Below are 27,823 nucleotides of genomic sequence, written 5' to 3'. Positions count from 1 at the left end.
TTATGCTATTTATTCTTCCCAAGTCCTCAGCCTACCACTTCCAATTGCCCTTTGTTTTTTATTTGTTTTTTTCAGTTGGATTTGTGAATAGAAATGGTACAGTAGCCAAGGAAAAGGCATCTGCATCCATTATCTTCCAAGATCCTTTTCCTTTGTGAACATAACACCAGCACGACACACGAGAAATGGTTGCGTTAATGCGCTTCAAGTACAGTTCTTGGCTGCATCAGTGCACACATGGGAACTAACCCATATGTCATTGTACGCCTCCTGGGCAGGAAAGAGTTACCTCTAGTTACACATTTAATGAAATCAAAGCTCCCCTGGAGAGGTGCTCTAAGGAAATGTGTTTGATAAAATTCCGCAAGATCAGACATTAAAAGACCTAGAATCTCAAAAGCTTGGAATGTGACTAAAGAAGGTGCCCGAGGCAGGAACAGAGAAATCTGAAAGGAACTTAAAACACTGACTAAATCTACAAATGAGAATCACAGGAGTACAAGGAAAGAGTAACCCTTCGTCTGCCGTGGTTGCATTGCAATACAAAAAGTAAATTTTGTAGTTTGAGAGGCTTATTTATCAAGTTAATCCTATACCTCCCAATGTTTGAAATGGACAAAGAGACACACTTTAATTGTAGAGGTGTGTGAGTGGGGATGTGGACGGGGCGGGCTGTTTTGAGAAATTTTAGGTGACTTACCAATAACAATTTATGCAAACAAAAAGTAATTTAGATCAAGAACGATGTATATTATATACACAGGCTGATTTCTAAACACATTCATTGTAGTTTAAAGGCACATTAGTGTGAGTATTATTGCTGTGGAACTCCTAGAAAAGAAGGACATTAGAATAGAACAGTGGGACTAAATAGGAACACTTGGAAGATCGGTAATAAACATGTGGGGACAAATGTTCTAATCACACGTGGATACACCATCTCTTATAATAATTCACAAAATGCTATTTATTCTTCCCTAAAACTCATCCTACTGCTTCCTATACTCTCGTTGCACCACATATTTCTTCCCTGTAACGCCTACTGCTTCATATAGGCTATATAGCCCTCCCCATAACTCATTTTATTGCTTGCGTAACTCCACCTATTGCTCCATATAACCCTCCCTATAACTCCTTCTATTGCTCCATATAACTCTCCCTACAACGCCTCCTGTTGCTCCATACAACCTTCCCTATAACTCCTCCCATTTCCCCATATAACCCTCCCTATAACTCCTCCTATTGCTCCATATAACCCTTCCTATAACTCCTCCTATTGCTCCATATAACCCTCTCTATAACTCCTCCGATTGCTCCATATAACCCTCTCTATAACTCCTCCTATTACTCCATATAACCCTTCCTATAACTCCTCCGATTGCTCCATATAACCCTCTCTATAACTCCTCCGATTGCTCCATATAACCCTCCCTATAACTCCTCTGATTGCTCCATATAACCCTCTCTATAACTCCTCCTATTACTCCATATAACCCTCCCTATAACTCCTCCTATTGCTCCATATATCCCTCCCTATAACTCCTCCTATTGCTCCATATAATCCTCCCTATAACTCCTCCGATTGCTCCATATAACCCTCTCTATAACTCCTCCTATTACTCCATATAACCCTCCCTATAACTCCTCCAATTGCTCCATATAACCCTCTCTATAACTCCTCCTATTACTCCATATAACCCTCCCTATAACTCCTCCGATTGCTCCATATAACTCTCACTATAACTCCTTCTATTGCTCCATATAACCCTCCCTATAACTCATAAATTTCCTTTATGGGTTGATGATACATATGTTGGGACATAAATCTCTCTCCATTTCATAGATGATAAGATTATCTATGCAAATTAGTCCCTACCATTTAGTAGTTCATAATTAAGTTAGCTTACCACACAGTCGTTCTGTGTCCATGTTGCTGTAAAATAAATAAATTAAAAGATGTTATTGTAAATAGTGTGGATGCTCCATCTTATTTTTTATTAGTTTACATTGTAATTTAACCCCTTAAAAGACAGAAACCACAGGAAAAAATATTTTCAATCAGTTAAAGAAAGTTCACTTCTATAATTAATTGCTCTTCTACATATTTCTATTGTGAAGAAGTAAACACTTGTGGTAGGGAAAAGTGTTTCCATGGCAGCCATAAACAAAACACAGTCCAGCTAATCGGCCCAGGATGCAGATACACAATGGATTGACCTAATAAAACCCACACTAGTCAAGGACAATAAAGTATAAACACACATAATCAAGTGTGCAGAGTAATCTGGAGACAGCTTGACACTGGCGTACTAATGGGGGGCGGCGCAGAGTGGTCCGCCCTGGGTGCCATTAACTAGGGGGGTGCCATGAACAGGGTGATCTTAGGATGTGTGTGTGAGCTGTGTGTCTGCCATGGCGCCCCATGCGGCCGCACAGCTCACACATGCAGGGACAGGGAGCCGCAGAACTTCAAAACCGCCACAAGTTAGCAAATCGGGGGCGGGGATAAGTGGCAGCAAAGGCGGGGCAAAATCAGCAGCGGGTGCGAAGCTAAGCACAGCCCCCACCTGCTGCTATTACTGCTGCACATCACGAGGTAGCAGGAAGGAGTCCCTGCTTCCCCAACAACTACACATCAGGGTCTAAATCAACTCCTCCTCCAGCCCAAGCTGACTGTAAGTAAGTAAGAGAGAGAGTGTGTGTGTGCCTGTAACTGTGTGCGTGACTGTCTGCCTGTCACTGTGTGTGTGTGTGTGTGTGTGTGACTGTCTGCCTGTGACTATGTGTGTGTGACTGTCTGCCTGTGATTGTGTGCACGTGCGTGCGTGCGCGTCTGCCTGTAACTGTGTGTGTTCAAAAGGAATAAACGCAGGCAACACTCCAATAGTAAGGATGGTATATGTATTGATAATTGAACCACCCCATATCAAATGCAACATTTCGGTTCAGCAGAGTCTTAATCATGCATATGGATAACAAAGTGCAAATGTGCATATATATATAACCCCACAACCAATTAACTCATCAATAGAAATAAAAACACATGTATCTAAATGACATGCATGATATCATTAGTAAAACATGACATGGAGTTCTTTCAAAGTATGAAACAGTATAACTAAATATATGGCATGGAATTTGACAAGGCATAAGATTATATTTTTTAATGTTAAAGGCACAGTGCACCAATAAAGGTTATATTCCAGCAAACTAACTTAAATAATTAGGGTCATCTTGATCAATATATTGCAGATGGTGGAAGCATGTATCTATAACAAATGTTCGAATCTAGGGAAATCACAGCATTTATGCTGATACAGTGTCAACAAGACATTCTCTTAATATGTATACAAAATTAATCTATTTATCATTTCAAAATAGGTCATATGCAATTATGTAATATAAGCAGATAGAAGCTGTATTTTCTGTTGAGTCAAGTTCTCCCCATGTGAGACCGCCATGAATCTAGTGGACACACAATTGGGACCAGACTTCTAAGTCAAACAAGCTAAAGCGTAAACAGGAAAAGTGACCAATCTGATTCCAGAGGCAGTGTATATTAAAGAAATTATAGAAAAGAGGTAAGAGAAAATTCTCTATTGAGTCCCTTAGGCCATAAAGCAGGGATAGGCAACCTTCGGCACTCCAGATGTTGTGGACTACATCCCCCATAATGCTCTTACACACATAATGCTGGCAAGGCATCGTGGGAGGTGTAGTCTAAAACATTGCAATGCCGAAGGTTGCCTATGCCTGCCATAGAGTGTCTAACGTGTGAATCCAAAAGGACTCCCTCTTTTTGAGTAAGCTTTGTCGATTACCTCCTCCTCCTCTAAGTGGTGGTATATGGTCTATTATTTGAAAACGTAATTGAGATATGTTATGATAACATTCTAAAAAATTAGCAGGAATAAGTAAATCTTTTTGTTTGGTTCTGGTTGTGGATTTATGTTTATTAAGTCTCTCCTCGACTTTCATTGTCGTCTCCGCAACATAGAGAAGACCACAAGTACACTTGAGAATATAGAATACATAAGTCGATTCACACGTTAAAAAAAACCTTTTATGTTAGAAGAACGACCAGTATAGGGATGGAAAAATCTATCACCCTTAATAATGGAGTTGCAAGAACTACAGTTGTGGCACGGAAAAGTGCCGTAGACTGGTGTGGACAAAAACCATTGTGTTTCTGTTTTGAAAGAACCAATGTTGGCTTTAATCAACATGTTCCTGATGTTTTGTGGTCTCTTGTATAAAAAAAGGGGAGTCGCTTGAAACTCTGGAATATTTGGGTAGGATCTTCTCCGAATCCCCCAGTGTTTATGAACAATATGTGCCACACTGTAAATACAAAAGGTATCCTAGTGCGCTCATTTGATGGGCGCTTTTTAGGCAATAACAGGGAATTTCTCTCCAATTCAAGTATTCTTTCCTTCTCCATATCAAGGAGTGTAGAAGGATAACCTTGACTTAAAAATGTATCACTCATCTCATTGAGGCGATGTGATCGTGTAGCAGGATCCAAGACATTTCTGGCTACGCTGATGAATTGACTACGGGGTATGGAACGAATAGTCCACTCGGGATGGAAACTAATGAATTCCAAGAGGCTATTTCTGTCTGTGGGCTTGGTGTATATATTCGAGCCCATTGTAGTGTAGTGTAGTGCCATTGTAGTGCCTCTGAGCTGTCTGTAATAATTGTCGCCAAATAAGAGATAGTTTCTATGAAGCAATAAATCCAAAATGGACACAAAAAATTTGATCTGAGCATTTGTGTTCTGACTTTTTTCAAGAACATTTCTGATAGTATTTAAGCCTGCTAAATTGGGAATAGAAGTATAAAGACTTACTATATCCCAGGTGAATAATATAAATGGGTTATCTATCTTCAAAGAAGATAGTTTGCGCAGAACATCGCTACTATCAAGTATAAAAGACCTAGACTTACTGACAAGAGGCTTGTGATGAAAGCCATTTCACCACTGGGTTTTGGAGGGGACAACTTGCCAGCCTTTTACCCTGTGACTATGGCCCCTTTAATTTATTTTGGCTAAGAGACCCTAACTGTGCCTATTGGCACTTTAAACATTGGTTTTTCGAACTCCCGAACCGCGAATAGACTTCAGGGGGACTTAGCCGCGAATGCCCTGGAATTATTTTTGGCATGAAAACCTTGCGGTTCCCGGTCAGTCCTCCAGCGGTACTTAACCACGAATCTATGGAACTGTTTTGGGCATGAAATCCTGCATTCGCCTGGGCAAAAATAGGACTTCCATACAATTTTTGAACCCCTCATCTGATCTGGGTAATTTTTGGATATGTTGTTCACCCAGATCAGGGCTATCCAGGATGTACGTTTTATGGGGATGTGTTGTTTTGGGGTACTTATTGGACTTTATAAAAATGTGTGTTTTTCTGTCTGGGGATAATTAAGTTATTGTATTATCTACCTTAATTGCATCACAGGCAGAGGGGAGGGATTGTTTAATGTATGTGGGAGTGTCATTCATTGATACACTGTTTTTATTGGCTTGCATGTTTTGTGTCCTGTGCCCAACCAGGTCCACCTGGGCGTCAAACTTGTTGAGAAACTTGTATAAAAGACCAGTATGCGCCTTACTACACCCTCAATACTGAGTTCTGTCTCTTATTGGAGGAAACTGCTACAAGGGATTGCTATGCTCCCTTGAATAATCACTACCTCTTCTAAGAGCTGTTCCTGCTTCATTCTCTGGAGGAAGAAAGGTTCACCCACTGGAATCTGGAGCCTTGTCATAGGTCCAGGGTGGGTAAGAGACGGAGAGACCCCAACCAAGCTGCGGCGGTTCGTGGGGTCTGCAGTACTTACGGTGTCTGGAGAAGGGCTGTGAGTCCTCAGTAAGCACTAGGAGCATCCGTCGGCTGAGGTACTCAACCGGGGTACAGGAAGCTCCATTACAAGGCTGTAGTATTCTGTCCAGGAAGACCGAAAGTGGCTGAAGTGCAGAATCACTACAGGCCACTATCGGTCTACCCAGAGGATCCACCAGCCAGTGGCGTCTCTAGGATTATCTAGGCACATGGTGGGCCAGGGACTTAAGTAGGGGGGCACATTTAACCCCGCCCTCACCGCAGTTTGACCCCCGCCCCTGCCGCATGTTAAGCCCCGCCCCCGACACAATGTGTTTTTTGTGTTTTTTTTTAATAATCCCTGGTGTAGAATTCATTATTTTCCACCAAGGATTATTAAAAAACAAACACATTTCCCTTGATACAGTCCATACACACACACACACATAGACTGCTGAGTCCTTACACACAGAGACATACAGACTGCTGACCATACACACACACACACACACACACAGACACACAGACTGCTGAGTCCATACACACACATAGACACACAGACTTCTGAGTCCATACAAACACAGACACATAGACTGCTGAGTCCACACACACACACACACAGACTTCTGAGTCCATACACACACAGACTGCTGAGTCCATACACACACAGACTGCTGAGTTCATACACACAGATTGCTGAGTTCATACACACACACAGAGACTGCTGAGTCCATACACACACACACATAGACTGCTGAGTCCATACACACACAGACACAAACACAGACTGCTGAGTCCATACACACACACACACACACACACACACAGACTACTGAGTCCATACACACACACACACACACACACAGAGACTGCTGAGTCCATACACACACTGCTGAGTCCATACACACACACACACACACACACAGATACTGCTGCTGAGTCCTTACACACACACACACACAGAGACTGCTGAGTCCATACAAACACAGACACATAGACTGCTGAGTCCATACACACACACACAGACTGCTGAGTCCATACACACACACAGACTGCTGAGTCCATACACACACACACACACACACACACACACAGACTGTTGAGTCCATACACACACACTGCTGAGTCCACACACACACAAACACACAGACTGCTGAGTCCATACACACATACACACACACAAACACAGACTGTTGAGTCCATACACACACAGAGACTGCTGAGTCCATACACACACTGCTTAGTCCATACACACACAGTGCTGCGTCCATACACACACACAGACTGCTAAGTCCATACACACACACACACTGCTGAGCTCCTCTGCCCTGAATTCCCTCCCTAGGGCTGTAACACACTGTTAAAGCCCGAGGGAATAGAAAGTAAGAACATGGCCACTTGGCCAGCAAGTTGCTGGCATTTGGGGTGGCCCAGGGGGGGGGCACAACATGATGTAGGGGGGGACATGGCTCCCTCTGGCCGCCACCTTGCGACGCCATTGCCACCAGCCTCTTGTGAATCTTGGGTAGTATGTAAAATGTGGGCATAATCGGATGTTCCTTAATAAGGTAAGTTTTTAAAGTTTGATCTGTAATACCTTTAGTGATAGCTTCTTCTATAATAATATCCTTAATGAGTGAAAGTCTAGGATTTTGGGGACAAATCTCGTAGGTGTTAGTGTGTCCTAACTGACACTAACTGACTCTGCCCCGACCCTTATCGACAGGCTTAATAATGAGGTTACGGTTATTCTCTAAACATTGTAAAGCCTGGTACTAATTTTTTGTGTTTGTAACTGTGAGTGATTATCTGCCTGGGACTGTGTGCATGTGGCTGTATTTGACAGTATATGTATACAGTGGCATAATAAGAGTGGGGTCAGGGAGGGCTGTCCGCCCTATGTGCCACTAACTAGGGGGTTACCATGACTGCCTGTGCTACGATCCATCCAGTATTATACCGCACGCTGCAAGGGCTGCGTCCAGGCATCACTATTTGTAGGAGCAGTGGGAGGAGTGTGATGTCACACCAACGTGATGTTGATGTGCACCAGTTGTCCGTCAACAAAGAGTTCTAGCAGTAGCGGAAAGGGGGGTTCAGGGGTTTTGTAGAAGGGGGTGTCACGATTGTCATAATGGCTTACGCATTATTTGTGTTCTTGGGCCTGGCTGGGTTTGAACCTGAGTCAGGCCCAAGTAACCTTACCTTGGGCTCCACACTTCTTTGGTTATTTTCTGATCGTTCCTGGTATCCTGTTGTCTGTGTCTCCCCGCTTGGACCCTGCACACCTTGTAGCGGAGAGCCGATCTTTCACAGCTATTCTCCACTAGAGATCCCAGTGAGGCTCAGGAACAAGGTGATGATAAGTCCACAGGCAAGGTTTCTAGCAGGTAGAGTAATACAGCAATATCCCCATCGCAATCCCAATAACTGGACGACACACAGTTTCAGGAGTAGAACTGACAAGCTTTATTCCACAGTTCCTTATAAAGCCCTCTCCCATGCAAGGGAGGAGGTTCTATCACTTAAGACATTATCCAATCTGTGAACAGTAACCTCTCACACATCTCCTCCCCTCCTCTAGCATCATAATCCCCTTATCATGTACATAGTTTTACCCAAGTTTTGGATGTACCCTAAATACTTGGGGTACATCCACAAATCCAATATCTCCAGATAGCCCTAGTCTGGAGGAACAACATATTTTAAAATCAGCCCATTCGGATAAACAGTTCGTGAGATATGGGGTTCCAAAGATTTGACCGACCGCATGGGTAAAGTATCCGAAAACAGTTCCATGCATTTTGGCCCTGCGGTCGGTCACAGAAAAGGGAATGAAACAGACGAATTGCCTGGGTTATAGAGACTAAGGGGAATTCGCATGAATCCCCTAGTTCGTGAGTTTCTTTCTACCGAACGGCGGGTCATTCGGTAGTTTCTATACGAATTTCTGGAAGTATGGAGGTCTCAGCGGTGTTTGCCTAGTCAAGTGTCCGATTTTAGTTCCAGACACTCGACGGCAAAACACCGCTGTTCGGTAGTTTAAGATGGCCGCTGCCACGTGTTCGTATCCCGAATGGCGGCCACCCAGAGGACAAAGACCACACTGCACGAATAGGTAATTACCCGTTTGCAACATTGTTGCAAACGGTAATTGAAGGCACACTTTACACAGGGTGGTCTGGTTGTTCGGTAGTTTCATTCCCTTGTTTCATTCGAATGATTCTACCGAACAACCAGAGAAATACAGTACTTTACACACATTCAACTGCCAATATACCCGGATACAATGATTTCTATGCATGTTCACACACATTAAACTAGCAATATGACCAAATACAATTATCCCCATACATGTTGTAGGACAGCCCGGTACCAATCCGCTACACACCTGTTCCTGATAAGTGGCTGATGTTTCCCTATTTAAACCCTGCCTGGTTGGTGTCTCGTTGTCAGATCGTTTTGTTCCTGTCTGGTGTTTCTGCTGTTAATCTGACTCCTGGTTCTTGATCCTCTGCTCGAACTTCGTTTTGCCTGATTGCCGCCTGTCCTGACTATTGATCCTGTCCCTGACTACACCTTTGGATATTCCTTGCCTGAACCTCGTTCCTGGAAGCACTGGGTATTATCAGCCCCAGTGCATTGTTACACCGCCTTGGGGATTTCTGACTTGAGTCCCCTTGGCTGGTGTAAAATTGCAAAGGGTGCTTTAAACTCTGCGTGTTGACTCTCAATCAAGGTAAAATCTTTACATAACGATCTGACCATGGAGTCTGCGGAGTTGAAGCAAGCCCTAGCAGCCTTGACCCAGCAGGTCTCCCAACTTACCCGAGCTCTACAGGGTACACAGCGTAAATTGGCTTCCCTTAAAGGGAGAGTACCCAGTGTACCTGAACATACGGTTATACTGGTTATGTTGCCTACACTTCAAGTTGGATTGTGAAGTCCTGTTCTCCCTGAAACCGATTGCCTATACTACGGATTTTGTTAAGGTGAGGACAGCCATCACCCTACTGTCGGGGCATCCTAAGATGTGGGCTCACCAATTATTGCTGACCAAGGATGCAGTGCTAGACTCCTGGGAGGCCTTTATACAGTCCCTGGAAGTACGCTGCAATATGGCACGAAAGCCTTGTGTTTCCAGAACACCTTCAGTTACTCCACGGAAAAGGCATCCTGATCTGGAAAAGGACTATACTGCCCCTTACACATGGACTGATGCTTTAGCTAACCCAACCGTGTCCAAGTTACCCGAAACTCCTGAGATTTCGTATACGCCTACTTTGGATACCGTGGAACCCATGGAGATTGGGATGACCACATTCAGACAACCACCCCAGGAAAGGGCAAGAAGAAGGGCTAAAGGACTGTGTTATTACTGTGGGGAGAGGGGACATTTCAATACTTTCTGTCCTATTCGCCCATCTAGGCCTCAGGTTCTCCTTCTGGGTACTATTCGTACACATCCTATGGGGCCTGTATGCCAACATGTCACCTGCCCGTGAATGACCACTCCTCAACCTCCTACGGCTGTTGCTCCTAGTGTCCTGCAGGAACCTGTTACTTCTACAACAATAGAGGATTCAGCTGCCAAAACGGCAAGTACCGCAACTGCTACTTGTTCTGTGGAAAAAGATCCTCCTCCTGGCTACACTTACGCATCTGATGGGACTCTAGTGGTTATGGAACACTTACAAGACTTTGAAAGGGCACTGCAAGCCCTTTCGATTTCGCTCATGCTGCTAGCTCCAAAACGAAGAAGCCCCAGTGCACTGTTTCACCGCCTTGGGGATTTCTGCCTTGAGTCCCCTTGGCTGGTGTAAAATTGGGTGCTTTAAACTCTGCGTGTTGACTCCCAATCAATGTAAGATCCTTACAGGGGGGCAGTAGAGGGGTTTGTAGAATGGGGCAGGAAATGCGTTTTGTAGAATGGAGGGCAGGTGAGGGGATTTGTATAAAAAAAAATTAACATCTTGCTGTGGGGGTGGCGGGAGAAGGGGGGTTGCCAGACACAGGATCTGCCTCGGGTGCCAAATGCTCTAGGTACGCCCCTGCAGCTTGAGCAGGCAACGTGATCGCAAATGGATAGAGGGGCATGGGGACAAGTCTATAGTGCAAGGATCTCGAACTCTGCCCTACTGATGTTAACAACTCACAGAATTCTCTGAATGCAATAGATGGCCAAAGAATCATGGGAGATGTAGTTTGGCAATATGTGGGGGAGCAGATGTTAAGATGCCTGTCATGGCGGAACCTGGAGGCTAGGGCAGGCATAGGCACAGGCAACCTTCGGCACTCCAGATATTTTGGACTACACCTCCCATTAAATGCTTTGTCAGCATTATGGGTGTAAGAGCATTAACGGGGATGTAGTCCACAACATCTGGAGTGCCGAAGGTTGCCTATCCCTGGGCTAGGGTCATTTGTTGAAGGTGGGTGGTTTAAATGAAATGGCAATCCTTACGGTGAGGGTTGAGGGTGTAATAAATATTGTCAGACTTTTTTATACTATAATTATATGTACTTGTTAAGGCATACACAAATTTTAGTGGACAGTAGTCCACTATCATTAATATTATCTTTGGAGCAGTGCTACTCAACTTCTGAATCAGAAAATAGGAACCTCATGCTCTTTCAGTGAATTCCTAATGGTTTGGAATAGTGGTACTATATTGCAAAGTGCAATGGTGAATACCTTTAGACGCTGGGAAGAATCTGGTGAAGGTGTTTTTTAGAATGTATCTTCATTATATATTGCATTATACCGTATATACTCGAGTATAAGCCGAGTTTTTCAGCACATTTTTTGTGCTGAAAAACCCCAACTCGGCTTATACTCGAGTCAATTGTCTGTATTATGGCAATTTACATTGCCATAATACAGACAATGGGGCTGTGTAGGAGGGGGGCTGGCAGGGAACTCTTACTTACCTCTCCTGCAGCTCCTGTCAGCTCCCTCCGCCTCCGCGCCGGTCCGTTCAGCACCTCTGTCAGCTCCCAGTGTAAGTCTAGCGAGAGCCGCGGGGTCATAGTGCGGCCGTGAGACTTACACTGGGACTTACACTGGGAGCTGCACGGACCGGCGCGGAGGAGGAGGGAGCTGACAGGAGCTGCAGGAGAGGTAAGTAACAGCTCTGACAGCCCCCCTCCTACACAGCCCATCCACTGGACAACCAGGTAGTGAGAGCCCCCATGTATCAAGCAGGGAGGGGGGACGAAAAAAAATTAAATAATAATTAAATAAAAAATAATTAAATAAAATAAAAAATAACAATAAAAAAATTAAAATAATTAAAAAATAATAATAAAATTGCCCACCCCCACCAAGGCTCTGCAACACACACACACACACACACTGCACTCATACACACACACTGCATTCGTACACACACACTGCACTCATACACACACTGCATTCATACACACACTGCACTCATACACACACTGCACTCATACACACACTGCACTCATACACAGACTGCACTCATACACACACGCTGCACTCATACACACACGCTGCACTCATACACACACTGCATTCATACACACACACTGCATTCATTATATACACACACTGTAAATAAATATTCAATTAATATAATTTTTTTAGGATCTAATTTTATTTAGAAATGTACCAGTAGCTGCTGCATTTCCCACCCTAGTCTTATACTCGAGTCAATAAGTTTTCCCAGTTTTGGGGGGTAAAATTAGGGGCCTCGGCTTATATTCGGGTCGGCTTATACTCGAGTATATACGGTAATTAATGATTGGGTTGCTAATAAAATGAAATTGGGTCCCTTTAAAAAAATATTAGGAGCCCCTGATTTCAGGGAAAATTATACCCAAAACATAAACAAGCATATGAACATGGAATACCTCTTGCCATCAGCAGTTTAAATATAAGCAGTAGACGAGTTCATATGTACAGTACATGATGATAAGTAACAAAATGGCAGCTGTAGGAGTCATCATACTTTTCTACCAATAAGCACGCAGTAAGAATTACTGGGAGTGAGATGTGAGAAACATAACTATCGATTTATACTGAGCATAAAAAAGTACACATACAATGTAAGGTGGAGTTTCTTCTTGTTTACAATAAGTCACAATTAAAATGGGATTTCTTCTTATTAAAAATAGATACCCTAGAGATAAAACACAGAAGGACACATCATAGTGCAATATTGTCTGAATGTTTTATAAATATCAGGGAAATCTGTGAAAATAAACTCACAAAGCGAGAGCCTATGGAATAAGGCTCAATTTTCCAGCGTTGTGGGATTAAGGTTCCCACTCCCTTCTTTGTGCTGCCTGAAGGTGATGGGTAATATGGTGTCCTCTCACAGATTAGTACAGGAGGTGGTAGTGCAGATCAGTGCAGGAAGTAATAAATAGAATGATGTCCTCTCACTGGTTGGTACAAATAGTATAAAGTGCTTTATTAATAAAGTGCACGAGAAAAATATAAAAAATAAGACCTTACAGTTGTAGACAGTCTTATAGAGATAGTCTCTAGTAGCAAAACGCGTTTCTCCTCTTGATGAGGCTTCCTCAGTTGCTGTAGATTCTTGCTGTGGGTGTTCCTCCTTTGTAGTTCAAATTTCGCGCCGTTTTCCCGGCTCAATTATTCAATCGTAGCGTTTTTACTTCCGCGTTCCACGAGGTAAGTAAGGTCTTATTTTTTGTATTTTTCTTGTGCACTTTATTAATAAAGCACTTTATACTATTTGTACCAACCAGTGAGAGGACATCATTCTATTTATTACTTCCTGCACTGATCTGCACTACCACCTCCTGTACTAATCTGTGAGAGGACACCATATTACCCATCACCTTCAGGCAGCACAAAGAAGGGAGTGGGAACCTTAATCCCACAACGCTGGAAAATTGAGCCTTATTCCATAGGCTCTCGCTTTGTGAGTTTATTTTCACAGATTTCCCTGATATTTATAAAACATTCAGACAATATTGCACTATGATGTGTCCTTCTGTGTTTTATCTCTAGGGTATCTATTTTTAATAAGAAGAAATCCCATTTTAATTGTGACTTATTGTAAACAAGAAGAAACTCCACCTTACATTGTATGTATATTTCGTTTATTGTGAGGGCGAAGGGTACTCACTAAGGTGTAGGAGGATCTCTTGGTTTATTTCTATATTTGTGTATCCCACTGGTTTTACTGCATTTCTTTATATAAAAAAGTACACCACTGCAGTGAACCTAAAATGGACCTCTCAGGAGTCCAGATAACATTGAAGAAGACAATTAGCAGAGCACTCGGTTGTGGTCAAAAGGAGACAAAGTTTTTAGGATTGAAACATAAACTATGTATGTATTCTTTGATGGAATAAATAATTCAGCTATTCTCCGCAGCATAGTGTGCTATAAAGTGACCACTTAGAAGCAACACAGAAAAGTAATAGAGATAAGAGAGACAAACATGGAGACAGGTCTGAAGGGAAGTGAGAAGTAAAGACAAAAAAGATGCAAAGCGAGAAGAAAGTCAATCTGGGTCAAGCGAAGGGTAGAGTTATACATACAACACAATAAAGTCAACACAAGTATAGGCGAAGAAATATGGAGTGCTAATGAATTGAATTATAGATTGCGTGATGAAAGAGTTAAATAAACTCAGTAATCTACTCTTTTAACCAGTGTCCAAACTGGATTTTGCGCTATATGTCTGTTATTATATATCATATACACTTATTATATATCATTTTGTTTAGGAGAAACAGGGCTTTAGTTTCTCATGAACTATTCATATATGAAACATAATTTATGATGAATAAAATTTAAAAAACTGTGAGAAATTAAGATTTTTTAAAAAAAAATGTTTAGTTCTGCCTGACATTTTAGCTGTAAATGTCATAATACTGTTAGCTTTTACTGCAATAAAATGCAAATATTTGTATTCAGCAAAGTCTCACGAGTACAACAGTACCCCCATTAACAGATTTTATAGTGTTTTGGAAAGTTACAGGGTCAAATATAGCACATTCCATTTTTTTCACATAAAAATTTGCCAGATTAGTAATGTTACCTTTGAGACCATGTGGTAGCCCAGGAATGAGAATTACCCCATGACGGCATACCATTTGCAAAAGTACACAACCCAAGGTATTGCAAGTGGGGAATGTCCAGTCTTTTTTAGTAGCCACTTAGTCACAAACACTAGCCAAAGTTAGCGTTCATATTTTTTTTTGTGTGAAAAAAGCAAAAAACTAATATTTGGCCAGTGTCTGTGACTAAGTGGCTACTAAAAATGACTGGACATACCCCACTTCCAATACCTTGGGTTGTCTACTTTTGCAAATGGTATGCCATCATGGAGGTAATTCTCATTCCTGGGCTACCATACGGTCCCAAAGGCAACATTACCAAACTGGCAAATTTCAGTGTGAAAAAAAATGAAATGCAAGCCTCATATTTGACTCTCTAACTTTCTAAAACACCATAAAACCTTTACATGTGGGGTACTGTGATACTTGGGAGACTTCACTGAACACAAACATAAGTATTTCAAAACAGTAAACCATATTTCAACAATAATATCGTCAGTATTCACTTTTATTGAAAATATCATCGTTGTAATACAATTTATGATTTTGAAACACTAATATTTTTTGTAATTTTTTTTTTATTCTTTATTTTGTTTGTGCATTGTTTGTACATACATTCTTGCTTAGCCACAACAGCTGATGCAAGTAGTTTCTTTCAAACAAAGGTATATTGTGGTTGGCATCAATAACACGGCACATTTTATGTTATAGTATGAAGGTGATTAATACAAGTTGTTTACAGTTAGATGTCTAGCGTGCAGCTCCTGCTTAAGTGATACAAGGTGCGTGTGTTCGTATTGCATATGGGTCAGGGCGCAACGGTCGCCTCTTTAAACATTAAGTTTAACCAGGGTTGTTGAACTAGGAGCAGGTTAGAGAGGCCTATGTCCCCCTTCTCTGACTCCTGGGTCAGTGATAACAGACGTTTTCTCCAATGATTATAAAGGGGGACTGGGGGGGTAGGCGAGCAGGTAATAAAAATAATGTAAAATTTCATGCTTACATCAACATTCGAGAGGAAGTGTATATATGCCAAGAGTAGTGGGCCATAAACTTAGAACATAAAAATATAACGTTACTTATAGATTAGAGGTCGATACTAAGGCTTTAAGCCCTGGTGTTGCTGGAATGTTCTTGGCAATGAGGTAGATGCTTTTTCCCCACGCTGTGCTGCGGGCACAAAGGGTCGCGATGTGGCGGGATTCCAGGCTGTAGTTGTTGTTGGCTTGTTGGATTCCACTGGACCCGGTGGTTGCTTTTCCAATGCGAGCTGTTGCAGGATATCAGGTATTTCGGTAGCTTCTTGTAGTTTTAAATCACCAGTGTCTCTGGGTATGATCAGGGTATTGGGTGCGCCCCAGCGATAGGGTATATTATGTGTCATGAGTTCTGTGGTCAGGGGTCGAAAGGAGCTTCTCCAGTCCATGGTGGCTTTGGACAGATCCGGATAGAAGGTTAAGGAATGGCCTTCAAAGTTGAGAGGGGTTTTGCTGCGCACGGCCGCCATGAATGTCTGGTAATCCCGGCCTTGTTGGAATCTGATGATTACATCATTCCCCTTCTCCGGTGTGCCGGTTTGTGGTCTGGAGAGTCGAAAGCAACTATCCAGTTGCATCCCTTTGGCTTGTTTGGTCGTAAAGAGCGTGTTGAGCATTCTGCGGACTAGATGCGGCAGCTCTGCGGTCTCTACCGCTTCTGGTAGGCCGTGGATTTTAACATTCTTCCAGCGCCTCCTGTCCTCGAGCGCTGCCATATTGTTTTGGTGTTGCCTCTGTGTTTTTTGTAGGGCGATGATTTGTTGCTCCACTGACACCAGTCGGGACTCCTGTGCAGCGGTAGTAAGCTCCGCGTTTTGCAGGCGGGCCACCACTCCGCTAATTTTGGCTCGGAACACGCCTATGTCGGCTGCTATGTTACGGCGTAGCTCTCCCAGCATGTCCTTGAGCTTCCCCTCTGTGAGGCTAGGGTGTGTGTGGGTCGGTCTGCTTACCGCTCCAGCACTATAGTCATCCTCTTCCGACTCAGTGGCCTCGCTGAAGGAGTGGTATAGGCCTTCCCGCTGTGGCGCCATTTCAGGCCTCTGGAAGTTTTGGGGCCGCCGCAGGAGATCCCCGATGTCCGTGGTAGATGGAGGCCTGTCCGGCTTCGCTTTTTTGTTTCGCTGTCCCATGTCTATTAGAGAGCGGGCAGCTGTTAAATGCGTCGTGAAAAGTAAGTTTTTCTCCTTTTTTTTATGTTTATTAGGCAGGTTTCTCTCGGAGCTCGATGCACGTGCCTCCTCTCGGTATGGCTGCTAGCTCCGCCCCCCTTCAAACACTAATATCTGTGTTCAGCAAAGTCTCCCGAGTAAAACAGTACCACCTATGTACAGAATTTATGGTGTCATGGAAAGTTATAGGGTTAAATATAGTGCTTGCGAATTAAATTTTCTACACTTTCTGTCTGGGTTGTCAGGCACGTCAATCAAATTTTAATTAGTAAAATCACATAATTATGTTAAGATTACTTAAATATACACGTAGAATTTTAATATATTTACATATATATGTATTTAAATTATATGTGTATACTTATTTAATCATTTATGTAATTATATATATTTTTATATATATATATTTGCAGTTATTTGTATTTTATAGATAGATACATATAGAATGTCATTCTAAGTGTATTTTGTTACATATATATATGCAACAAAATACAGTTAGAATGAAATTACATATGTATATATAATTAATTTTTATGTAAAAAAATATTTTATTTATTTTATTATTTTATTTATTTATTATTGTAATTATACGTATATATATATATATATATATATATATATATATAATTATATATCTTGTATATATGTAATTTCTTCTAAGTGTATTTTAATACTATTATATGTAATTATACACTACATATGACGTTACATATATATAAGATGTGTATATATATGTTATGGGCAAATGCAAATATTACAAGTTTTAGAATGAAGTGTTGTATTTCTTAAACTGTGTACTTTGTCTTTAAGAGATATTGCAAGTTGACAAGGTGTTAGAAATGGAACATATTGTTTTTCATAGATGTTTCTTTAAGCCATAACCTAAGTGCATAATATGTTTGCGCCATTTTGTCCCAGACGAATTACAATAATTACAATAATAATAATAACAGTAATGCATAAACAAGCTTTAAAGGACCACTCTAGTGCCAGGAAAACATACTCGTTTTCCTGGCACTAGAGTGCCCTGAGGGTGCCCCCACCCTCAGGGACCCACTCCCGCCGGGCTCTGGGGGGAGGAAGGGGTTAAACTTACCTCTTTCTCCAGTGCCGGGCGGGGAGATTTCCTCCTCCTCCTCTTCTTCCTTCCGACGTCATCGGCTGAATGCGCATGCGCGGCAGGAGCCGCGCTCGCATTCAGCCGGTCGCATAGGAAAGCATTTATAATGCTTTCCTATGGACGCTTGCGTGCTCTCACTGTGATTTTCACAGTGAGAAGCACGCAAGCGCCTCTAGCGGCTGTCAATGAGACAGCCACTAGAGGCTCTGGCGGCTGGCTTAACACTCAATCATGGGCGTAGGAACCGGGGGGGATGGGGGGGACGCATCCCCCCCAGCAAATCATGCGGGGGGGACAGGTATGGGGAAATCCCCCCCAGCTCCGCCGGCCCCCCTTTTGCTGCAGCCGCCCGAGCGCTCTGCAGAGAGCCTCAGGCGGCTGCAGCTCTGCCCGGGCTGGTGCGTCCATGAGGGCGCACCGCCCGGGTGCAGCCAGAGAGGGTTGCTGACAGGAGGGAAGCGCTCAGCGCTCCCTCCTGTCACTCCCTCAATGTAGCGTGGCCGAGCCCTGTATAGTCCGCCGGTACAGGGAGCATCTGTCTCCTGTACCCGGCCGGACTAACAGGAAGTGCACACTGAGTGTGCACTTCCTGTTAGTCCGCCGGATACAGGAAACAAAAGCTCCCTGTACCCGCGGACAGTACAGAGCTCGGCCACGCTACAACACAGGTAGGGGAGGGGGGAAGAAAGAAACAGGGGGGGGATAAAGAAACAGGGAGGGAGGGGGGATAAAGAAACAGGGAGGGAGGGGGGGATAACAAAACAGGGAGGGGGGATAAAGAAACAGGGAGGGAGGGGGGGATAAAGAAACAGGAAGGGAGGGGGGGGGATAAAGAAACAGGGAGGGGGGATAAAGAAACAGGGAGGGAGGGGGGGATAAATAAACAGGGAGGGGAGGGGGGATAAAGAAACAGGGAGGGAGGGGGATAAAGAAACAGGGAGGGAGGGGGGATAAAGAAACAGGGAGGGAGGGGGGGATAAAGAAACAGGGAGGGGGGGATAAAGAAACAGGGAGGGAGGGGGGGATAAATAAACAGGGAGGGGAGGGGGGATAAAGAAACAGGGAGGGAGGGGGATAAAGAAACAGGGAGGGAGGGGGGATAAAGAAACAGGGAGGGAGGGGGGGATAAAGAAACAGGGAGGGGGGATAAAGAAACAGGGAGGGAGGGGGGATAAAGAAACAGGGAGGGGGGAGGAGAAAGAAACAGGGAGGGGGGAGAAAGAAACAGGGAGGGGGGAGAAAGAAACAGGGAAGGGGGGAGAAAGAAACAGGAGGGGGGGAGAAAGAAACGGGGGGGAGAAAGAAACAGGGAGAGGGGAGAAAGAAACGGGGGGAGAAAGAAACAGGGAGAGGGGAGAAAGAAACGGGGGGAGAAAGAAACAGGGAGGGAGGGGGGGAAGAAACAGGGAGGGAGGGGGAAAGAAACAGGGAGGGGGGAGAGGGGGAGAAAGAGTGACAAGGGAGGGGGAGAGAGAGTGACAAGGGAGGGGGAGAGAGAGTGACAAGGGAGGGAGGGGGAGAAAGAGAGTGACGAGGGAGAGAGATTGACATCCATCACACACACACACAATCACACAATCATGCCACCCTTACACACACAGAAACACACAATGCATTCCTTACACACATTCAATGCACCCCGTACACACACTCAATGCACCCCTTACAGACGCACACACTGCATCCCGTACATACACAGAATCACACCTTGCAGCCCTTACACATACAAACACAGATTCACACAATGCATTCCTTACACACATATCAGGACATCCCCTACACACTCCACCCCCTGTGAACAAACTCATTGGTGGAACGTGAAGGTGGACCATGGGACCCAGACCTTGAGCTGTGTAAAGGGCCCCCAAAAAATGGAGCTGCTTCCCGTTCTCACAGAACATTGATTTTTGGGACCACAGTTACAAACAGCCTCCAGAGAGCCTGTTCTACACCAGACCAGTGGAGCCAGACTGCAGCTAGAGCCCATCATCATCCTCATCTGGTTGTAAGTAGGCAATCTAGCATATTATTCGTGGCACTAATCTCTAATTTACCTCACATTAAAGAAACACTATAGTCCCCAGAAGCACTGCAGCTTAATGTAGTGGTTCTGGTGTCTATAGCCTGTCCCTGCAGGCCTTTTAATGTAAACACGACGGCACTCCAGCACTGGCGTTAGTTAACATGGCAGAAAAATAATTGGAAAGGGTTAGGGGGGCTACTAATAAGGATAGGGGGAGAGGGGTAGGTAGAAAAATAATTGGAAGGGTTTAGGGGGGTTACTAATATGGATGGGAGGATGGGGGAGGTAGAAAAACTATTGGAAGGGGTTAGGGGAGTACTAATATGAATGGAAGAGGTAGGGTGGGTTCTAATATGCATGGAAGGGGTTAGGGGGTACTAATATGCATGGAAGTGGTTAGGGGGTACTAATATGCATGGAAGGGGTAGGGGGTTAATATGCGTGGAAGGGGTAGGTGGGGTTTCTTTTGTGCATGGAAGGGGTAGGGGTGGTTCTAATATTCATGGGAAGGGTAGGGGTGGTTCTAATCAGGAGGATCCCGGCGCTGTATCCGGGTAAGTAAAACCCCTTCCCTGTAGTGACCCTTTAATGTTATTATTTAATCATTTATATAGCGACTGCAAATTCCGTAGTGCTGTACAATGGGATAAACAACTCCTAGTTTACGGAATAAGAATATACCCGGCGAGTAAAAATGCTATCCCCCCCAGATTTTTTGGGGTTCCTACGCCCATGCACTCAATATAAACATAGCAGTTTCTCTGAAACTGCTATGTTTATAAAAAAAAGGGTAAAAGCTAGCTGGACCTGGCACCCAGACCACTTCATTAAGCTGAAGTGGTCTGGGTGCCTAGAGTGGTCCTTTAAGGCTATGCTACGACTCTTTCAGTACACTATACTGTGGTAACCCCAAGTTAATGGAACTTCCCCAAATCCGGGAATCTCCCACGACTGTGCACTTACGTCTTAGTATAAACAACAGATAAGCTATTCAGACTTTAAGATGCCATCTTGAACAAAGTCAGGAAAATTTCCATGACATATGCATCTTTTAGTTATGGCCTTGTATGTTTGCCAAGTTAAGGGAGGTCCTAAAATTAATAAAGTAAAAGAAGTGTTACTTTTTCATATATGAACTACGGTAACCCTAAAATGGAGACACCTAAGGTATAAATAGGTGTACTTTTAAATGTTAAGACACGGAGGAGAGACTTGGAGACAGACGCTGCTCCATCTTAAAATGACTGAGAGGCTGACATGATGACATGTTCAGAAGGGTATGTTAACCTATTAATGATATTTGCAAGCATTTAATTTCATCTTATAAACTCTGCTAGAATGGATTTTATATGTCTATATTTATATTTTTATATAATAAATATCTAAAAGACAAAACTATTGCTTCCAAGACAATCCTTATTTTATATTGTATTCTCAATTATTTATATATGTTAAATAGAGGATCTCTTACACTAACTATATAAAATTATGGCTAAGATATCTGTATGGTTAGCCCTACTAAGTTCTATGCTTTAAGACATTATAGTGGTAAATAAGGGAACCTGCCGCGATTACATATATATATATATATATATATATATATATATACAAAAAGAGAAGTCCTGCGCTCACTCCCATCACTACTCCCATCAACGACCACAGTACACATCAGCCCCAATATATAGCAAAAACCAAAGAAAAGAAAAAGTTACCCGCGCTCTCTCCTTAATCCCTATGTATATTTAGACAAATGGAGGTCATTTAGTTGCTCCAATGGCCATTGTAGGGAATGCCCGCCTGCCAACGTCAAGGCAGACCCCCCTAAGTGGGTCCTAACACTGACCCTTCAGCCTGCTTCCTTGAGCTTCTGTTAAAGATATCTCTAATGAGACAGAGAGGGGTATTATTTATATACACCCCTATACACTTATTAACCTTTAATAGGGAACACATGGGATGGGCGGCAGCATTGTAACAAGGCTGTGTGATACAAAGTAAATACAAATACAAAAAGAGAAGTCCTGCGCTCACTCCCATCACTACTGGGCCGGCAGCAACGACCACAGTACACATCAGCCCCATATATATATATATATATATTTATTTAATTTTTTTTATATATATATATATATATATATATATATATATATATATATATATATATATATACACACTTCCCACCAGCAGGGGGACTGTCCGACAGCCCAAACAGTCCCCCTGCAGGCAGATCCACAGTCAATTATAGGGGACCATGTGATCGCTCTCAAAGAGCGATCACATGGCTCCCGGGGGCCTGATTTGCTCTGGGAGGGCTGCCTGGGCTGTCGGGCAGTCCTCCCGAAGAGGATTGCGGCGGAGGTAAGTCCACCGGAGCTCCTGGGGGCTTAAGCTGTTACAGTGTTCGATGCCGCCGCAACGGCTTTAAAGCCCATTAGAATGGGGACGGCATAGAACGCTGTAACAGCGTTAAGGGGTTAATTTCATGAATCAAGTGAGATTTTCTTTATCTAAATGGGGAACTGTCATATTTAACAAATTATATTTGAGAGGTGTTTAAAATAAAATCCACACCTCTATTCTGCAACTGGACGCCTCCATCTTAGCTCATTGTCATAATGATTGTACTTGGAGAGGCCTGCTTGCCAGCCTCTTGCCCTGTGACTATGGCCCCTGGGATGTATTGCCCTTTGAAAGCTCTATTTGGGCATATTGGATTTGAAAACACTTTTTATGCCCCTTTAAATCCATGGGAAAACCTCTTCCTCTCCCACCTTTTTCCTGTCCTATTGTGTCTCCAGCAGGGTGTTGTCGCAGGAACACTGCCAGACCAGTTTAAACTGGCTGCTTTGTCCCTCCTCAATCTCCCATCAGCCCTTGCAATTTTCTGACCCCACCCTTCCTTGTACTATAGGGCACTTTTAACATTGGACATATTGAGCGCTCAGATCCAAGCTACCTGGGGATATGTTGGACATATAGGTTAAACATTGTATTATAAGAGTTATGTATTTTTATGTGGTTTTTGTAACAGTTTTGACTTAGAGATATTTTCTGTACCTGGAGATAATTAAGTTACCACAGCCACTTAAGCCAATTATCTCCAGGACACAGGAGAAGATAGACCGGCCGCACAGCCTAAATCTGTGGAACTGTTTTGGGCATTAAAGCCATGCTTGCAGTCGGTCAAATGTGACTTCCAGAAAACCTTTGAACCCCTGCTCTGATCTGGGTAATTTTTGGATATGTTGCTCACCCAGATCAGAGCTACCCATATATAATATTTATGGGGGGGGGGGGGGTGTTATGTTTTGGGGTGTTTCTTAGACTTTGGAGAAAATGTGTGTTTTTCTGCCTGTGGATAATTAGGCTATTGTATTAGCTGCTTTAATTATATCCCAGGCAGAGGGAAGGGCTTTTGTGTGCTGTATGAGGGAGTGTCGGACATTGTTGTATTGTTTTGATTGGTTTATGTCCCTTGTGTGCCTGAGTACCATCAGGTCCAGGGGGTATGCCTATGGCCTAAGGAATTGTATAAATTGTGAATGCTTGCTTACATTAAACAGACCTGCTTGACCCCTTCATGAAGTCTTGGCTCATGTTTGGGGGATGGGATAACTACACTCTTGGGGAAAGCTATAATCACACTGCTATGCTCTCTCAAGTAGGAGAGGTCTACCCACTGGAAGCTGGATCCTGGCCTTGGGTCCAGGGTGGGTGGAGGACGGCGAGACCCCAGCACAGCTGCATTGCTGGAAGTGGGGTATGCAGTGCTCATGGTGTCTGGTGGAGTGCTTGGAGTCCTCAGCAAGCACTAGGAGCATCGATTGGCTGAGGTACTCGGTCGGAGTGCCAGTGCTCCGTCACAGTTATAAACTAGATTATTTGCACCTGGCTAGTAGTTAGCATATGGAAATCATACAGACTAGTGGAGAAATGAAACAATGTTTCTATTTCTCCCCTTCATTTGCAAGTTTTGCCCTGGCTGTGCCTTGTCTGAACTGGTTTATGATGTTAAATACTAAATCTGTAATTACATCTAAAGAAAAACAGTACATTTCAAGTAAACAAGGTAAACACAAGTTATCAGTGATTTTGATGTTTTATTCCTTTGTATGACTGTAGAAATAAAATTAAAAACTAGGGAAAATACTATTAGCACACCAAACAGATCCGATCACGCACGGATGGAGAAGTTAAACTAGAAATCAGAATACTTTGATGCAACCAAGAAGATTAAAACGTAGAACTTTGACCCAACAGCAACTGCCCTGAAAGGCCTGCTCATGTAGTAAGCACTTTCTAGAAATACTTTGCACGTCTTCCTATAAATACTGAAAACATGGTGTAGGAGACACACACTGAGGATGGACAAAATAGCTCATTTTCTAGCTAGCTGCCCTCACTGGGCCTGCACGTAAGAAAGTCTAGGAATGGAATGCTTTGAAGGACAAAAGAAATAGCAAACCCCAATTGTGTCTGCATCTCATAGTAAAGTTATGGACGACACGCCACTTGGGAAAGTGAGCGAGAGGTCCATTTCTGGATAATGAAATAAACAGCTATTGATTTGAAGAGAGATAAGGAACAACAGTAGAAATATAATGATTTTTTAAAAGAGCTTGGGACATTGGGCTTTAATGAGAAGCTTAAAGTATTACTATAGGGTCAGGAACACAAACATGTATTCCTGACCCTATAGTGTTAAAACCACCACCTAGCCCCTCTGGGCCCCTCATGTCTCCCTAAAAATAGAAAAATCTTACTGTATTCAAGCCTGAAGCTGTAGCTCTGCATGCTGTTAGACTCAGCATAGTCAATAGTCAAAACCTGTCTGCTGACATCATCAGAAGTGGTGGCCTGATCCAATCACAATGCATCCCCATAGGATTGGCTGAGACTGACAAGGAGGCAGATCAGGGGCAGAGCCAGCATGATTCAAACACAGCCCTGGCCAATCAGCATCTCCTCATAGAGATGAATTGAATCAATTAATCTCTATGAGGAAAGTTCAGTGTCTACATGCAGAGGGAGGAGACACTGAATGTTTGGATGCATTTTAGGCAGCCATGACCCAGGAAGGATCTCTAACAGCCATCTGAGGAGTGGTCAGTGAATTTATCAATAAGCTGTAATGTAAATACTGCATTTTCTCTGAAAAGACCATGTTTACAGCAAAAAGCCTGAAGGTAATGATTCTACTCACCAGAACAAATTCAATAAGCTGTAGTTGTTCTGGTGACTATAGTGTCCCTTTAAAGAAGATGCGGTGCGTAGGCATATTGAGTGGGTAAATGCTAGTGTAGATAATGGGATTAACAGATTGGATCAAGGTAGATAGTTGCTTGTGACTAAAATGCTTAAAAGGTATGGAGAAGAAGGGAAAAAGGGGAACAGATATGTTTTAGATGTATGAAAAGGGTGACTTTAAAAGAGTCAGGCAGGCTCGCTCTCCGGGATAATGGGCAGGACAGTCACGAGACCGACATCTTGGAGAGCACTGTGATGAGATGACATATTTATTAATTGATTGTTAGGAAAGTTATCAAGTTACAGGGGTGGCCATGGCATCAGAAGCACAGCACAATACCCCATCAGCAGAAATGGAAATATTCCCCCACTGGATCACCAGTGTCAGGGTACCTTGCATATTTCCTGCTGGAACTCAGCCTAGGGGAGGCCTGCAGGCAGTTTGGGAACGTCCTCATTGTCCTCCCTCCACCTCCAGAGTAACAAACGCCGGCCACTGTGACTCTCCACCATTTTATGATGCAGTGAGTGTGCGCCACTGCGACAAACAACAATTTTGACCACTTTGGGGGCGCGGCTAACTAGTTAAGGAGCCATATTATAAAAAGGTTGCTAGGGCTCAGGTCTATGCCCTGTTTTGGTTATGTTTTGGTTCCCAATAGCACGATGCACACCTCTTATTGTCTATCAGCTTTTGATCTGGGCAATTGTTGACTATTCTGGTTTCCCTAACCCTTCTCTGTCATCTGCACATTAAGGCCGGCCAGTCTAAGGTCCGGTTTACGTTTATACCTGTATCATAATTCACACACTTAGCGTTGGGTCTCCCTTTATTCTGGACAGCCAGGCATTGCGTAAACTACCAGAGAGAGCTTGGAGGGGACTTCACACTATAAGCACGACAGAGGCAGACATTCCATTTAATGACTTTAGTCTCAGCATGTCTTTGGAGAATGTCTGTATAAAAATAAGAAATTACTTTGTGAAATGATTTCTCTATATCAAATCATCTATAAAGGAATGAGTTCACAGAAGAATCTTTATTCTGTGATTGTCATTCTTCCTTTGCTGGATCCTGATTGAGCTACACAATCAGCATCCTTCCATCTGTCCTACCCTATCATCACAATTTTTATTCCTGCCCTTCAACATTACAAGTCCCTCTTTTGTCCTTGGCCTTTTCGCGCTCCCATCTCCTAAATCTTAACCTGCGCTACTGAATACTAATGTTTCTATAAAATATTTTGCCTTCTGATAATTCTTTTTTTTTTTATATCTTTTGACAGAGCAGCCTTCGAACCCTAAAATTGCATTCCCATTTTACAGTGCATGCTCTCCAAAAGGTTTTATTTTGCCTCTTCTATTTCTCTCTCGTCTCTGTATCCTCTAACAATAGTCCTACATCATCTCCCCCTCCTATTTGAACAGCCCCTACTTCTTCTCGCCTCTTCCTCTCATCAAATCTCTTATCCAATCGCGTGTTCATTTTATACACATATTCAAAGGCAGAACACGCGTTACTTTATCAGATTGAAACAAACAATTATGCTGTGAAATTAGGCTGCCTGTTACACTCATCTGTTATAATGCCTTAAAGGAGCACAACTCCAAATTAGATGGACAGGATTTATAAGCATTATAAAACATAAAAGAAACATAGACACATTCATTTTGATAGCAGATAATAACACGTTATATCATGCAGTCTTTACATTCCCAAGATGAAAAAAAATCCATTTAATTTTTATTTCTTGATAGCCAAATGGATAACACACGATGGGTAGAATATTCCTACAGCCCTTGGAAGATTTAACATAATTTCGTGGAGCAGTCTCTGTCAGTAATACAAGTTGGTCCAGCACGTAGAACTGTATCACACCTAGGACTCAAAAGTAACGTCTTACCGGGCCTTAGAATGGCCGGACTTAAGGTACCAGAGAATAGTCAGAATACTTGCTTAGGTCAGGGATACAAAAAGAGACACAACGATGAGGGAAAGCCAAAAGTAAGGGAAACCAGGGCCGGTGCAAGGAATTTTGCCCCCCCCCCCTTCCCCACACACACTGGTTCCCTGGGTACTGATAGGCATGCAACACTTCCCCTGCTGCTGGAAACGCCTACAAGAAAGCTCTGGTTAGTGCCACTGACCTACGCCCAGCCACGCATTAACTCTCTCATTGGTCAACAGCGCTTAGCTGAAGCTCTTAACCAATAAGCGAGGTCCTACATGGCTGGGCTTAGCTCAATAACAGGAGTTTCTGGTGGCAGCCTCCTGAAAATTAACCCCCTCCCTAAGCAATATTAATAATCACATAGGCCTGCAGTTTACT

At 43.2% G+C, this 27,823-nt stretch overlaps 1 protein-coding gene across 1 annotated transcript in view; it reads right to left on the bottom strand.

Annotated features, from left to right (window-relative positions):
* The window catches only part of NECAB3 (N-terminal EF-hand calcium binding protein 3), a 177,731-nt gene that overhangs the window by 109,167 nt on the left and 40,741 nt on the right, over positions 1-27,823 (bottom strand). Inside the window, exon 4 of the mRNA XM_063455733.1 lies at positions 1,908-1,933. Coding sequence (XP_063311803.1) covers positions 1,908-1,933 — 26 coding nt within the window. The remainder of the gene's footprint in view (positions 1-1,907; positions 1,934-27,823) is intronic.

Source organism: Pelobates fuscus, chromosome 5 (genome assembly GCF_036172605.1).
Source record: "Pelobates fuscus isolate aPelFus1 chromosome 5, aPelFus1.pri, whole genome shotgun sequence".
NCBI classification, from domain to species: Eukaryota; Metazoa; Chordata; class Amphibia; order Anura; family Pelobatidae; genus Pelobates; species Pelobates fuscus.
The sequence above is the reverse complement of the archived record's forward strand: the minus strand, read 5'-3'. Positions and strand labels throughout refer to the sequence as shown.